Genomic DNA, 16662 nt, shown 5'->3' on the forward strand with positions numbered 1-16662 from the left:
TTCCTTCCAAAATCAAATGCTACTGCAGAATAAACTTCTCTGGCTGTTTGCTGGAGCTCCATCCCCAAGGTATATGTTGCGATAGTTATGAAAAATGAAGGTGGTTCTGGATAAGGAACACAGCAGACATATTGAGGCCACAGCCATCACCAGCAGATGAAACCCGATTTAAACGTCCGATGTAAAGCCCGGCTTTTGAGCTAGACCCACTGGGAAAAGAAAGGCACTCTGGGGAAGGAAAGAAGGTGGCTGACTTAAGCCATTTCAAATTGGGATTGACAGCTTGAACTCTCGTTGTTTTGGGATGTCAACAGGTTTGTACTTAAAGGGGGGAAATGGGGGCATTGTCCTCCAAATAATCCCCCCCCAAGAAAAATTAATTTCCCTTCAGTTCCCTCAATTTATAGCATTGCAGTAAGTGAGACATTGGGAATTGTACAGACCAAGAATTCTTCTGTGTGCTGTGTTCACATTCCCTTGGTCCCCTTGCTTACCTCTTTTCTCTGAATGCCTCAACTGTATTCAGCTGAAGTTTTGCATTACTGCAATGCAAGATATTTTAGGGAGGGAAGGAAACATTTTGAGGCATAGACCTCTTATTGGGAGAAGCCATGGCTTCATGGCCTCCCAGTTGGTGACTCTAAAACCAAGAGGGTGGGAGAACGCAAGTGATAAAATCTAAGACAAAGAAAGGCAGAGTTCTCGTTGCTTGTTTTTCAATCATATTTTTTTTATGAAAAGGAATCACACATAATCGGCAACAAACAATGCAAAAAAAGGTGTGGGGGGTGGGAAGGAACTGAAAACATTAAAAAAATATGACAACAGTGGGGGGAAAAGGGACAAAAACCTGGCTCCTTTCCTCTCGATTGTCTGCAAAAAATCCTTGTGTTCCATAGAAGGCAATGGGCAGTTAAGTGCTTTCTATTTAACATTCGCATAAATCCTCTCTCTCTCTCTCTCTCTTTCTCTCTGTGTCTCTTTTTAAAAAGATCTGCTCACACAAGTTGCTTCGACACGTATACAGTACACAGTTTGTATGTAAGCAACGCTCGGGATCTTTTCCTGTTCCCCTGCGGTCACACAAATCCAACAGGAAATAAAAAATAGGAGTCTAAATGTCAGACCGTGTTTTGCTTTTTTATAATTCCATAATTTTTTTTCACAGTTTTTTTTAAAAAAAGTTTATATATTTATATATATTTATATATTTATATTTTATATTTATAATTAAAAAGTTGAATCCGTTTTGCTTTTATTTCCCCCTCTTCCTCCTCCTCCTCTCCATTTTTATTTTTTATCTTTTCTGTCTGTTGGTTGCTTTTCGTTTTCTTTAAAGAGGGATGATGATACAGGAATGGGGAAGGGAGGACATGACATGAGTCTTTTGGTAGATTAAAACTGTACAGAGTTGTTGGGGTGGGTGGGTGAGTTAAAAGACATTGTCGCCATCAAAGACTTTGGAAGCTGTGGTCCAGGGGGGGAGAAGGCAGGCAGTACACAAAGCAGCACCACTGTGGTTCTTTAAAAGTCGGTTGTGAAGGAGTCCAGAAAGGGACTGGGGGATTGGGATGTGCCTTCCCCTGGGCCAGATGCCTCTAGTACTCTGTTAGTACCACCGCCAAGAGTAAAAAATCGGTCCATGTAGGTAAAAGAAATGTATCTCTCATTGTAGTGCTGGAATGGTAGTCCGTTCTGGGCAGAAACATTCATTGTATCTCAGCTATGTAGTGTATGGGTTTGTTTGTTTTTAAGTGCAAAATACAGAGTTGTTCTCATCCAGTCTCACCTCACCCCTGTCCCTCTGAACCCTTGCGCCACCTCCACAACTTACGCTCTTCTCGGTCTTGTCTGTAATTTGGGCATTCGCCTTGTCCTGAAGCTGCAAGAGGTGAAGCCCAGGGGTGATGTGCCCTGGAGTGGGATGGCAGGGATGGAGGGGTAGACTGGCAAACTTCTGGGGAGTTGGGAGTTGGTGGCAAGGGTTGGTTGTGCTGGTCTTGCGTCCAGTTTAATGTGGGCTCCCCAGCTGCACAGCCAACGCTTCCCCCATGAATAAATGCAAGGTTTTTGCAAGTGCCATCTGCTCCTTAGTTGCGGTGCCCAGTAGGAGATGAGAGGGAAATGAAGTCAAGCATTTCATTCTGTATGAAACACTGGGGAGTCTTCCGAAGGTGGTTCATCAGGTCCAGGTATTTTAAAAAATATATATATATAAGGGGAGGGGAAGTGTTTCTTGAGTTCCTGAAGCAGGAGCAGCAAATAGCCAACAGCGCATGTCCCAAACACATGTGTTCTCCCAAAATCACAGTCTGCATTTAGGAATAGCTGATGGAAGCAAGGTCCGGGATTTCGAAGCAGGACCTGTCAACTTACATTCATCTTATAGGAGGAAGAAATGTTTCGCATTCAATTGCACCTGCTTCGAATAAAAACACCTTCCCTCGCAAGACCAGATGTTTGGAAGGAGAGGGTAGCAATAAGAGGAATATCGGTTTAACATAGTTCAGTGGCTGATCTCTCTTGTCCTCCTTGTTCAGCGTCTCGTAACCCTACAGGAACATGAGGTGACTAATCTTTCTCCGTGAAGCACCATTCTTGGCCATAGCTTCCAAAGCTGTCTCCTTTCTTCTCTGTTAGGGGACAGGCTTTCGAGATCAACCAGACTTCAGAATAGAGACCTATCAAGGTTCTCACTGACCTTGTATTCTTCAACATAGTTGTGTGGTTCTTGGTGAGAAAGAGAAAGGCTGGATATATTACCCTGAAGATTCAGAAACACTGAGCTCAGAAGATGGTTAGTTTCCTGAAATATCCTATGAAAGTCTGAACTCTGGAGGAAAATGGCAAAGTGCCTGTAGTTCAACATTATTTTGGTGATCTGGCACAGCAACCCAAAGCAGTACCAGTCCATGAAGGGATAGAATGCAAACTCGCTGCCCATATCTCCAATTTCTTTTTTCTGTTTCTTCTTTAACTATTCCCTTCTTTTGCAAGAGTCAAGCAACCAGTTCAATCACTCTGTTTCAGTTTTGGAACGATGTGACTGAGCATTAAAACAATCATGCTGTCGTTAAAACAGGCACATACATTTCTTTACGTCCCATTCCTCATCTTTGTCTCCTTCTTCTTCCTTCTCCATGGAGAGGCGGGATGTGTTCATATGAATGCTATGGGAGTGTGGGATGTCTCCCAGAGTTCCTTTTTCCAGAAGCAGTTAACAGATGACTGGTACTCCATCTGTATTGAATATCATGCCCGTGGTGGGCTCATATGTCCCCGCTAGGTAGTATAGGTCTTCACTGTCCTGGTATTTCTTGGTTTTCAGCATCTGTTCATATTGCTCCAGGTCAACCACCAGACATTTGTGCGAGATTGTCTGGACATCGTTTTCGTCCACGTGGGAAGACTGGTACAATGCACGCTGGATTAAAAAGGGGAGGGAGGGAAAGGGAAGACAGAGAGAGAGAGAGAGAGATGTCAGTCAGAGTAGAAGATTTCTTCCCAGGGTCATAAACAATCAGTGCCAAAGCAGAAAGAACAACAAACAACACATCTCCTAGTGCTTACAGTCTTCTAAAGTCTTTGTGGATTATTAATGGCATAAAGCTTTTAGTCCTCACACATTTGAGGTTCTTCAGCTGAATGAAGCCCCTCTTATTGTTTCCTTGGCCTCTTCACACTCCTTATCTCACACATATCCTTTAACCAAAACAGACAGACAAACTACCCCTACTCTCTGAACTGAAAATTGAGATATTTTTATTTAGAATATATGATTTGTTCTCTTTTTGCTGTTCAGGGTAATAGAGAAGGAATCACACAATGTCCCGAAGCCCAGCTAAGATTCCATCTAAACATTCAGAAGGGTCTCTTGACTATAAGATGTTTGACAGTGGAATAGACTGACCGTGAAAGGGGTGGACTCTCCAACTTTGTAGGTCTCTAAACAAAGGTCAGATGGGCATCTTTCAGGAATGCTGTAGTTGTGCATTCTTGTATGGCAGGAAGTTGGACTAAGCGGCCCTTGAGGCCCGTTCCACCTCTAAGAGTCTATGATTCTGGAATGCTTCTGACCACCCAGTTTCTATAAGTGGCATCTGCTGTCTGTGAAGATCACTTGCAGCTTTTTCTGGAAGGAAACACTCTAGAACTCGGACCTCTCTTGCCAGAGCCAGTGGCCATGCTGGCTGGTGGACTCAAGGCACCTTTTGCCAAAATGGTGGCATTTTCAAGCTCTGTCAGACACATATGGCTCACATGCATCTCTCAGAGACTGTACCTTTACATGAATTGAAATTGTCAAGCACTCTGTGGTTGACTTTGACTAAAAAGCAAATACCTATGACTGAAAGCCAAGATACTAAAGATTGGAGCCTGTTTGACAATACACACACAGGCTCTGTATCACAGGAAGGGGGAGTCCTTGGCTTTCTTTTGCCTAAGGATCAAGAGGCACCTGACGCTATCACAGCAGGGTCTCTTTAAAGGCTGTGCACCCATCCCCTGCCACAACCCACCTCCATAAAGTCTTTCCTCTGGCTGGAAGCTTGGAGTGCAGTGGAGAGGCTTCGCCCAGATTTCTGATCCCAGCGCTGAAATTAGATCAAGCACAGTGAGGGTGAGGAAATGGAGTAATGGAAGGAAAGGAGCAAGATTCAAAGTCAAAACCAGCATCATTCAAAGCTTCCTAGAAACAAAATAGCATTTTAGACCCCCTGCACATGCTCAGACATTTAGATCCATTTGCCTTGTTTGTTTGTTGTGTGCTTTCAAGCAACCCTAAGGCAAACCTATCACCGGGTTCTCTCAGCAAGATTTGTTCAGAGCAGGGATTGCCAATGCCTTCCTCTGAGGCTGAGAGTGTGTGACTTGCCCAAGGTTCCCCCAGGGCTAAGTGAAGATTTGGACTCTGGTTTCCTGAGTCCTAGTCCAACACTACACCACACTAGCTCTTTTCACCAAGCTGGCTCTCTAAATCATTTGACTTGGCCATTTCTTTAATCCATTCACTGGTTATATTTCCAAACTGTGAACTCTCTGCTAGTATAAAAGCTGTTCAAAGCAGAAATAGAAAAGAATATGAGCCACCCATCAAGCAAACCCTCCATGCTATTTGGCTTTCTTCTCAAAGTAGACCCTGTTCTGAACAAGAACTTCCCTCTCCGGTTGTCCCTGTAAGGAAGTCTCATGCTTCAAAGGCCACCTACCTTGCCTTCATTGAGCTTCTTGCCAGGATTGGTTTCTTCTGGGTGATAAAACCATTTCACTCGGACAACCATATTGTTACCCCAGGACTCCCACATGCTCTGGATCCGGCCAATGTAGGGCAGGTTGGGCCGGCCAGCCGACAAGAAAACGGCACAATCTCCGATACGAATGATCTCCTTTCCACGGACGATGGCCTTGTAGAAGAGTTTCCGGGCTTTTCCCTTCATGCCACGCCTCTGTGGAATGGAATAATGCAGAATCCCATAAGCCTAGAGCTTGTTCACAGACACTGGGCTGGATCTGGATTCCAACCATCCTAACAAGACCCTAAAAAAGACTTATGGTAGATTCTAAAAGGAGATGGGTTGGAATCAGTGAGAGCCAAGTTCAAACCAATAGTCCTACATAACATCCTACTGATTTCAAAGGCTCTACTTCAGTCATGACCAATTCTGCCTCCAATACAATCTGTTTGTTTGTGTCTTCAGGAGTGTATCTTACATGCATCTAAGCTGCATTTTTAAATATATGCTTCAAAAATCTGAACTGTCAAGGAGACAAAAAAAAGTAACTAATTACATAAGTTTGTAATCCGAGAATCTCCAAAAATATACTAGGGCCAGAAGTGAAAGGGCTCCCTGTTCAAAGTACAATCCATTTCAAACCCAGCTTTGCTGTTTGAAATGTATGAAACAAAGACAAAGAAATTATTATTTAAGCAGGTGGCAGAGGGATCCTTTTAATGGGGTTAAAATAAGCTTTTTTAAAAGTGTTTTAATGTGCATTGAATTGTTGTAATTTTTGTGCTTTTAATAGGACTCTTTTAGTTAACACTGTTCTAACTTTTGTATCAAAGTATTTTTGTTCTTAACGTGATGTGAGCCATTTGGCCCTGTCCCAGGAGAAAGGTGGGAAATAAATTAAATTGAATTAAATTGTTGCAGAAGTTATTTTGAGTGCAATTCCCATTAACCATAACTAGCACAGCCAAGAGTGAGAGAGCCTAAGAAGGAGTGGCTCACCTGGGTTGGCTTCCCAAACCACTTCCAAAGCTGGCGCGCAGGTAAGAAGGCAGCAATCTTGGGCCTGTTCTCCACAGAAGGCAGCCGCTGACGTTTGGCAAGCTCTTTGGTGGTTGGCAGGTGGATCCCCTCACGCTTTTTGGGCCGGTTCTTGTTCCCGCTTGGCTGTTTCTGGGCTGCTTGCTGCTGCTGCTGCGGTGGTGGCGATGGCTGTTGCTGCTGCTGCTTGGAGCCTGGAGGGTGGGATGCTGAGCGAGACTTCGCTGCTTGCTTGGCTGGCTTAGGCGGCAAGGTCTGCTGCATGGAAGAGGCGCTGGGCTGGGACTCCGAAGTCTCCTCATCCGAGCTGCAAGAGGAGTCTTCATCCGTGGTGGAGGAAGAGGAGGAAGAAGAAGAAGAGCTGGAGCTGGATGAGGAGGAGGAAGTGGAGGAAGAGGAGGAAGCAGAGGAGGAGGAAGAGGAAGAGCTGCTAGTACTGGAGGAGGAGGAAGTGGAAGAGTTTGATGAAGACATGGGTGTGGAGGCCCTTGAACTGGCTGAGCTGCCATCTTGGGTGCCACCTCCATTTTTCTGTGTTTCTTCTTCTCCTTCAGACTCCGAACTGCTGCCACTGCTGTTGCTTTCAGACTCGTCTCCTGCCTGCTCTGCCTGATCTTTGTCTTCATGATCCTTCGAGGAAGCAGGGTTCTCTCCAGAGCCACCAAACTTGCCTGCAAACTTAGGGGCGGAAGCTTCTCCGCTGGCCACTTTGTTTTTAGAAGATTTCTGCTTGGCATTGGTGCTCGCTAAGGAATTGTAGCTCAGTCCCAAGATGTTCTTGGCCTCTCTCCTGCTGGCCAGATTTGCATCTCCCAGCATCCTCATGGCCTCTTTTGTCTTCTTAGTTTTGGGGGACATGACTCCCTCGTGGTCTAGCTTGATCAAAATCTCGCTGTCTGGGATCTTCCTCTGAGCTTTGGCTGTTGAGCCGAATTCCTGTGATTCCTCAGTGGGCTTCCCTTTCTTTGATTTGACTTTCCCAGAGGAGGCATCAGAAGAACTGAAGGCTCCCAAGATGCCTGAGAGCTCAGTGTACGTCTCACTCCCACGAACACTGCTAAACACTGGAGACTGGAAAGAGGACTGAGAGGGGCTGTGCAGTTTGGCTGAGATCTTCATCTTGCTCCCTTTACTCTGATGTTTTTCTTCTGCAGGAGCCACGGAAGTTCTGGCAGGGACCTGTGGCGTTTTCTTTGCACCTTTCATGGACTGCTTGCAAAGAGGCTTTTCAGGCAGGTGTGAAGGGTTTGCAGGTGTTTCTCCCTGGTTTGTTGGTTCTGCTAGGACACTTTCTTCTGGGAAACAGCAAAAAGTAAATCAATGAAATAAACAAATAAAGACAACATTTGCAACTGGTCAAGGTGCCTCTACTCTAGATCCTACAAGTTGTTCTTGTTGTGTGCCTTCAAGTTGCTTCTTACTTACAATGATCCTAAAGCAAACCTATCATGAGGTTTTCTGGGGCTGAGACTGTGTGCCTTGTGAGTGAGTGAGTGAGTTTTCAAGGCTGAATGTAGTATCGAACCCTGATCTCAGGAGTTGTAGTTCAACACTCATACCACTACACCATGCTGGCTCTCTAGATCCTAGAACAGTCACCCCAAAACATTAAATTATTACCTATGGGAAAAGGCAAATAACCAAATAGAGATGGGTTGAAGAGATATTCTTCCTACATGAAGGAAGAGATTCTTCAAAGCTGAGGGGAATCCTCTGGCTCATGGAAGGGGGTCCAGTGGGGCCTTTGAAATTTCTACTGACACCCCCAAGCCCAGCAATACCCCCATATTCTGCCTAACCCTCCCCCCATTGTTGACAGAAAAACACCAACCACCATACATTGAGATGCAGTAAAATGTTCTTTCATGGAATTCTCCACTCTGGCCAACAAGAACTTCTCCTCCAAAAAAAGAGCCCCAAAGGCAACCAGGAATGACACACAGGCACTTCCAGTTCCTCAAACACAACAGGGTGTTGCAGCCAGGTGAGGTAACCAAAAATTGGTGCAATTCTGTGAGCTCTGAAGCATGCCCACCTCTGTTCTAAGCCAACTTGTGCTACCTCAAATCCTAACTATTTATCTTAAAAATAATGAATTTTAATGAAAAAAGAACTTTATAAAACATATTGTCTAGTTCATTGGGGATGCCTTCTTAACTAACCAAGGAAGCAAAGACAGCTTCCTAGTGTTTTCCTGCAACACTCTCAGCTAGCTAAAAAATGGTGGTGGTGTCATACCAGCTTTCTGCTTGTTGCTCGGTTTCCTCCCACGTCCTTTGCCTTTTGGTGTCGTCTCCTCCTGGGATCCCATCCCAGTTCCTTCTTTTCCTTCACCAGTATCCTTACTGGATTTGCGGCTGCGGCGTTTTGTGCTGGGCACCAAGAGGGCAGGAGAAGGCTCAGCACCTGGAACAGTCAAAAGCCATTCTTATATACATTACTGCCTCCCAAATCCATTAGGGATTTACTCAAACTGGAATTATTGGCAGGAGCCCCACATGACAAGCAAATAATGTGTCGGTAAGTTCTGACATGGCTCCCATTTACCATTTCTAGTTTCTGTGGGTTCAGCTAAAAAGTGGGCTAGGATTGCACTCGGTAGGATTATACTAGAATATATACCATGCCAGAGAAGAACGTCTTTACTCTAACAACTGTTTGACAGTGGAATAGATTGCCTTGAATGGTGGTGGGCTCTACATGTTTGAGAAGTCATATGGGCATCTTTCAGGAGCGCTTTAATTGTGTATTCCTGCATGCCATCAGTAAGCTTCTCTGGTTCTACAAATGCCAGACTCACACTGGATCTTGTAATCAGGTGGAAGAAGCCGGATGTGAGATAAGGGGATCCGTCCAGTGTCGCCATCATCGAACTCTACAGTGATCAAGTCTCCATCTTCTTCCTGATCATGTGCCCCTAAACACAGAAGAGGAAAGAAGAGAGAAGAACAGGGGAAATGAGCACATGTATACACACACACACACACACACACACACACTTCACCAGTTACAATGGATGAGGACTGATGTATAATAAAAAAAATATACAGGGTTTTCCACCTGTTTTGGATTGCATGGCCAGGTACACTTAGAATGTGGCCTAAGACAATGTGGTCTCACCTTGGACGACCGTTCCTGGGTAGAGGCAGCGGTACTGTTGACTCCAGTAGGCAGCAATCCTTGTGCCTTCAGGCAGGAACCGCACCGAAGGGGGTTTCACGTCAATGATCTGTGTGGAAGGAAGCATCAGTAGCTGGTTTGCCCTGGAGAACACCTTTCCTACATGAGGAAGATGGTTTTTTCACCTCCCTTTATGGAAACAGCAGCTTCCTGTGAGAGGGAGTCATGACCCATCCAGCTTTTGTTTTAACACATGACAGCCAGAGGGTTTGGAGTGGATCTTAGGCACAAATGGGTATCTATGGGTAGGTCCACAACTCAGTGGTAGAGCATCTGCCATGACTGCAGAAAGGCTCACGTTCAGTCCCTTTACTTTCAGGTAGGGAAGGGAAAGGCTCACATGAAATCTCTGAGAAATGAGGCCACCTAGAATAGATCAGTGTAGGAAACTTTTGCTCTTCTAGTTTGTGTTTCCAACTCTCTGTATCCCCAGATAGCATGGTGATTGGTAATAAGGTTATGGGAGCAGTGGTACAAAACATCAGCAGGACCAAAGAGTCCCCGGCCCTGGTATGAGTGGTACGGAGTTGAATGGGCCAGCAAAGCTTTTCAGGGTAGCTGCATCCCAGATATAGACTGTCTTCCCAAGAGAACTTTGGCTGGCATCCATCCATTGCCAGATACAGGCCTTTAATATTCTCCTAGCCTTTCTAGATTGTCAGTGTCTAAAATATAGGTTTTGAAAGATCTTTACATGATTGTAGTCCTCTGTTGCTGTTGGTTGTTGTTGTTGTTATTATTATATGACTTTCTAAAACTGTTTCAGGTTTATTTTATTGTGATTCATTATACTGTGTATTTCAGGCTATTAATTTTTAGTCCGTGAACAATCCAGAGATCTTTAGGTTGGGGGTGGTATTCAAACAAACACACTATACATGTTCAGAGTCTATTGACATACTGTTGACAAAGTCTGTTTGCTCTGCCTAGGTGTTTACTTGTATTTTAATCATAATTTTTTTTAATGCTGTTAGCATTTCTTTTGGGATAGCATGAAACACTGGGATAGCCACCCAGCCACAGGGATATGGGGTACCATGGGTGATGCTATTCAGAATGAAGGCATTTCCTCTTCCTCTAGAGAAGCCTAGATGTTCCAGTCACCCTGTGCCCAGGCTCCTTCTTTCTACCTTCTGCTTTCCTTCCTCAGAAATTAATAAGGAGTCCAATCTATCCTTCCCGGAGAATTAGGGACTTACCGCCTCCTGCAGCAGCTGTTCCAAACAATAAATGTGGGGGCGATTCCCTCGCTCTCCTTCCACCACAACTCGGTATCTGAAACGTACAGACCCAAAACGCAACAGTGAAGTAGGAAGAGAAGAAGGAGGAGGCTGAGAGACCTCAAGATGTAAAAGAAAACAAAAAAAAAGGAAAACGATCAGAGAGACATTTTGGGCCTTTCGATGCTGCTTATAAGAATCGCTTTAGCAAACAATTTCTTCACATCTATATCTCTTGTCTTTCATAGAAAATGACAACAGCCCCAAACCAGAACCTCTCCCACTTTGCCCCCCAAACTAGCTGTTTGCCAAATTGGGTAGCCTTATCAAGACTGCTAATTTTGGTCTGAAAAGGAGAAGCACTGTCCTGCTTAATAAGTAAGAAATGGATTAATAATCTACACCGAATGCTACAATGCCAGCCGGCTCATTAAGAAAAATTAAGGCCCAGGGGCTGCCACAGTACAGTACTAGCAAGGGGCTTCCTTTTCCACACAGTCTGCTGGAACGGAGCCATGAAAATACGAGGGGCTCCATTTAATGAAAATATAATGGTCCAAAATGCTGCACTAAGCAAAGACAGACTTTTATGACTTGTATGTATTATGCACAGCAAATGTAATGCAGATTTCTTGTTTATTAATTTTGCAAACTGATTTTTTTTTAAAGACATTATATCCTCAAATGACTCCAGAGGAAGATATAATATAGTGTTGAGGATGGGACAGGACAAGCAAGGAAACCAGATACCAGTCCAGTCTGTGGTTGTATGAAAAATTCACCGCAATACTCTGGCAAGGTTTTTCTGCAACACTGCTAATTCAATGTTGTGGGTTTCTGTTTTAACTGCTTTCAGGCAGTTGAAGTCTTGAACACTGCAAGGGTGATGTTGGTCAAAAGGCAGCCTAGAAATTTAATAAAGTAAGGAAATTGTAGGAAAGCGTGTCTCTTACAAAAGCAACCTGCCTGTTTCTTAAGGTCTTCAGTTTAAGATCTTGTCTCAGTGCCTTCTCTAGAAGCATTTAATTTGAAAGCAAGAGAGAGGGCTATTCAGCAGCATTCTCCTTGCTTTGGAATATTCTCCCTACTACAGTGTGACTAAGAGCCAGTTGGTGTAATGGTCTGAGTACTGGACTAGGACTTTGGAGATTAGGGTTCGAATCCTCACTTGGCCATGGAAACCTATTGGGTGACCTTGGGCAAGTTACTCTTTCTTAGTCTCAGAAGAAGGCAGAGAAAAACCCTCTCTGAACGAATCCTGCCAAGAAAACCCTGCAGCACAACTTGAAGGCACACAACATGGTATGACTGTCACCAACAAGGGAATCTATTTAGCATCAGATCACAAACAAGTTGGGTAGCCTTGTCAAATTTTAATTATTTATGCTACTCAGTTGCTTTATATGCCTCTCAATCGGATCATTTGTTATGAAGGTTTTTGTTCTCGTGTTCTGTTATCTCTGTACACAGTATAATGAATTTCATCCATGCTTATTGTACACCTCTCAGTATCCATCAAGGTCAGGCAATTCAAGTTCCCCCACCAGCAACCTGGACGGCTTCTTAAGATTTTACTTGCCACTACCAACCTCATAGTAAGGGGGTTTATCCTGCAGTTGAAGACAAGGTCTCCCCTTTGCTCAGAATATGGATCACTGGGATTCTAAAGCATATTTTGCCTTGAACATGAAAGAAAAGGCTGGGATTCTCAGACTTTTTTGTGTTCACTGTATTTGCATGGAATCATAGGATGTACACCGGAGACCTGGATACATTCACTCCACTCTCTGTAATCCCCTCCCCACAAACCCAGAGTGCATGTCCTTTTGCTTACATGTCGGGAGAGTGAACTGTCTTGACATGGCCAGCATAGAGCAGCTTGTCATCCATGGGGATCAGGACCCGCAGACCGTCTTTCAGCTCATCTTTGTCAATAATACACGAACGGGGAGCTGGAGAATAATGGAGGACCAGAGAGATGGAGAGCAGGTATTAGCAACACTTTCAGAGTTTTGTTAAGTATGTCATTCAACAACCAAACATACAAAAATTCTTCTATATATATATATACTGTGTGTGTGTGTGTGTGTGTGTGTGTGTGTATATATATATATATATATTCTTCTATATATATATATATATATATACTGTGTATATATATATATATATATATGGGTGGAGATAGCATTGTCTGGTACTCTGAGTGTTGGACTAAGACTCCAGGAGACCAGAGTTTGAATATCTGCTCAGTCACTGGGTTACCATGGACTAGTCAAAGTCTCTCACTGTTGTTGCTGTTATTGCATGCCTTCAAATCATTTCTGACTTAAAGGCAATTCTAAAGCAAACCTATCACAGGGCTTTCTTGACAAGATTTGTTCAAAGGGGTTTTGCCCTAGCCTCCTTCTGAAGTCACCCCGTGTGTTTCCAGGGCTGAACAGGGATTTGAACTCTGCTAATCCTTGTCCAACACTCAGACCATGATTCCATGCTGGATCTCTCTCTCTCTCTCTCAGCAAAGAGCAAATGTCAGAATCAAACTTGTCAACAAAACCTTAGGATAGAGACTCAGTAAGTCAGAATTGAATGCACACAACAGCAGCAGCAACACTATAGGTACATACATTTTTCTTATCTTCTACTTTTGGAGGGTGAGGAAGAGAGATACAGCAGCAGGATCTGAGAAGGCAATCAATCCCTCACCTGGAGTAAGTGGCCTTTCCATAAGCACACTCAGTGGCACATTCTCATCCTCTGAGAAGCTGCTGTCTTGGTTTGGCTCAAAATCCTCCTCAGCAGCCATGCTCTCCATCAGCTTGCTGACAGCGCCTCCTTTTCCTCGGTTCTGGATGGGGAGAAAATAGGCAGCTATTTGCACAACTTTTCCATTGCAGCCCACTCTCTTGTTCACAATAAATTCACACTTAAAAATGCCTCTCTTCTTCTCCCCACTATCCATGCCTCTTGGTTATCCACAGCTCTCAATGCTCTGGGTTTATTTCGCCATGACAAATACACAGAGAGGGAAGAAAAGGAATGCTAGCAAGAAGGCAAGACAGCCATGAAGTGTAGTGGACAGTGTCTCTTCCCTTTAGATTCATGAGCATTAGCTCACCTTGAAAATCAGATAGTTCTATAACCTGGAGTTTTAAGGGATAGAACCTGGACTCCCTTGCATGCAAACCATACATTCTTTCATTAAGAAATAGCCTTCAGTGCTGAGAAAGCTTGTTAATACATCCTCTGGACTGTCACACTAGCATAGATTTAGTTTTCAAAATGTTCTTCTTACTTCTGCCCCATGAAGCAGTACCATGCTAGTGCTAGGAAATGTGTGATTAAAAATTGATTAATGATCCCTAATTTGTTCCATTTTCCCAACAATTTGAAGTTCACATTATGAACTACCAATAGCATTTTAAAATGTATTTTTGTTACTGAGTAATAATTGGTGTTTTAATCCACTACTTTTGAGGGATAAATGAGGGGAGGTACTTTAAAATGCTAATTCTGGGAATATAATGGGGGAAGGGAGAGGAGATGGTTATTCAACGCAACTTTTTAAATTTAAAGATGTTATGTCTGGTAAATTATGATCAATGAACCAATTTTACCAACAATTAAAACCAGCAATCACTTTTAGACATTTCTCTTAAGGGATTTAACACTTCTGAATTAAACTTTTCTTCAGTAATTCAGCATAAATTGGTTCGGCCATGGATACTCCCTGGATCACCTTTGGGCAAGTCCCACTTTCTCCACCTAAGAGGAGGGCAGTGGCAAACCTCCTCTGAATGTATCTTGCCAAGAAAATCCTATGATATCGTTGCCATAAATCAAAGTCAAGACCTGTGTGATGTAGTGGATTGAGGAGCATTGGACGATGACTCTGGGAGACCAGAGTTTCAATCCCTGCTCAACAATGGACACTTTGCATCACAAGTCACAAACTTTCAGCCTCAGAGAAAGGCAACATCAACCCTCCTCTGAACAAATCTCGTCAAGAAAAACCTCTGGTATGTTTTCATTAGGGTTGCCGTAAGTTGGAAACAACATGAAGGGACACAACAAGAATTCAGAGTGAATGTAAAGGCACATAAAGAACAACAAAGAGGAACCAAGAGCTTGACTTGGCCTCATGAATTTCCTGGTACATAATCTGTTGAGATCAACTACAGTATACAGCATCAGTCTCTCAAGAATGGAGTTCACAGAGCCATAAAAATATGACTATCAGTCTGGCTCATTTGCCTCAGTAAGACGTGCCCCATTCCCTTCCCAACTAAAGCTCAACCAACTGCTTTCGTTCTGCAGCCTGGGCTCTTACCTCTTTCTTCACCTCTTTGTTTTTGCCTTTCCCTTTGCTCTTCTTGCTGGAGCCCAGGGAGCTTGCCAAACTGGCTCGGATGTCCGGTGAACAGCTGACAATGCTAGGAGGAGAGATGCAAGAGGAGGAGGAAGAAGAAGAGGAGGAGGAAGAGGAGGAGGAAGAGCAGAATGGACCGTCTTTGTTCTTCTTCTTCTGCAAAATCAAAGTTAGAAGACAACAGGAAAACTTTTGGTCAGTAAAATTTGACAGATGGTTGGGAGGAGAAAAAACTGGCAGCTCAGCAAGTGAAACCAAAAGGAAGAAGTCATCCTCCTTTTAAACAAAGTGGCACTGGGGATCAAATCTATCTGCCACGCCTGGCCTGGCAACCCGTGATCCATACCTTGCCGAGCTCTTTCCTCTCCTTTCCTTTGCTTCCCTCTTTCTTGGGACTCAGAGATGTACCCTTCACACAGCGCCCAGTTTTGGAAACTGGGGTTGAGCTGTTTGCCGAGGTGGGAGACAGGATGGCCGATGTCATGGTGGCATCATGAAGGAAGATCCGCTCGCTCCTGCGCCGGTTCCAGAGGTCATCATCACTCATTTCCAGACCAAACTCAAAAGTCAGGTCCTTGGGTGACTTGAACTTCTTCAGTTTCCGGCTCTTTTCGGGTACCATCTTGGCCTTGTCTAAGCTCCCACCTGGAGTGGAATCCATGGTGTTAACCGACTGTATAACTGTGGCACTGCTTTGTTCAAGGAGGCCCTTCTTTCCACGCAGCAATCCAGAGGGTGATTTCTTTCTGATCTTCACCTCGCTCTCTGAGTCTGTGTATTCAAACTCCGTCCCTAAATGTGGAACAAGGCGGAGGCCAAATAAACAAAAAGCAGTCATCTCCAATGTTTTCTGAGGCTGGTGTAGGATTCTACCACCTACTCTTTACTTTAAGGCAACCAAGGACACCCCACACTGAATCTGCATCTGCAAATTCATTTTTAAAAAGCATTCTCACATCCGTTGAAATGAATTCACTTTGCTCAGGCTGAACCTCAATACAGATGATCTGGGAATCTGTTTCATTGAACCTGATGGAGTTTAATTCTGAGCAGTCGTGCCCAGTACTATTAGCCACTGGTCAGCATGAAAACCTACAACATGTGCTATGACAGGCCTTGTATTTCATTGACTATAAAATTCAGGGTAGTAAAACAAAACAGCAATTGCAAATAAAATGCTTAGTGTAAGAATCCGGTTAAAATTGCATTTAATTTTTTGTGTGTGCAGGCATAGCAAAAACAAACAACTCAAACAAAACAGCAATGTGGTGCTGTGGTATATAGATCACTACCTTTCTAGACGGTAATCAAATTTTATTGTCTAAGGTCCTAAAAGCAATCTGATGCTAAGTAATGTGACAAAAAAAACCCTCCTCTCAAGACTTCACTGCAAAGCATTGCCACATAACAAAATGTATTACAAGTCTTATCTCATCCATTTCTGTAGCAATCATAGCAGGAAGGCTGGGATTATTTCCAATTTAGATGAACAGAACAAGGTTGAACCTAAATTCTCCCCCACATAAACCTCTGCAGTGGTTAAGATATCCAGCTCAAGTCCCGCTCCATTTACCTTCATCATATGAGGCAAAAATAATCTAACATGTATGAGCTGGGCCTTGAC

At 43.8% G+C, this 16662-nt stretch overlaps 1 protein-coding gene across 1 annotated transcript in view; it reads right to left on the minus strand.

Annotated features, from left to right (window-relative positions):
• Positions 1 to 709: 709 nt before the first annotated feature.
• TNRC18 (trinucleotide repeat containing 18) overlaps positions 710 to 16662 on the minus strand; it is a 46721-nt gene continuing 30768 nt past the window's right edge. The window contains exons 17-29 of the mRNA XM_042437820.1: positions 15385 to 15830; positions 15000 to 15194; positions 13376 to 13517; positions 12507 to 12624; positions 11455 to 11577; positions 10652 to 10727; positions 9393 to 9501; positions 9073 to 9189; positions 8511 to 8678; positions 6234 to 7567; positions 5211 to 5447; positions 4521 to 4595; positions 710 to 3424 (exon numbers count right to left, since the gene is read on the minus strand). Coding sequence (XP_042293754.1) covers positions 3218 to 3424; positions 4521 to 4595; positions 5211 to 5447; positions 6234 to 7567; positions 8511 to 8678; positions 9073 to 9189; positions 9393 to 9501; positions 10652 to 10727; positions 11455 to 11577; positions 12507 to 12624; positions 13376 to 13517; positions 15000 to 15194; positions 15385 to 15830 — 3347 coding nt within the window. The 3' untranslated portion in view covers positions 710 to 3217. The remainder of the gene's footprint in view (positions 3425 to 4520; positions 4596 to 5210; positions 5448 to 6233; positions 7568 to 8510; positions 8679 to 9072; positions 9190 to 9392; positions 9502 to 10651; positions 10728 to 11454; positions 11578 to 12506; positions 12625 to 13375; positions 13518 to 14999; positions 15195 to 15384; positions 15831 to 16662) is intronic.

This window comes from Sceloporus undulatus, chromosome 8, assembly GCF_019175285.1.
Source record: "Sceloporus undulatus isolate JIND9_A2432 ecotype Alabama chromosome 8, SceUnd_v1.1, whole genome shotgun sequence".
Classification (NCBI taxonomy): domain Eukaryota; kingdom Metazoa; phylum Chordata; class Lepidosauria; order Squamata; family Phrynosomatidae; genus Sceloporus; species Sceloporus undulatus.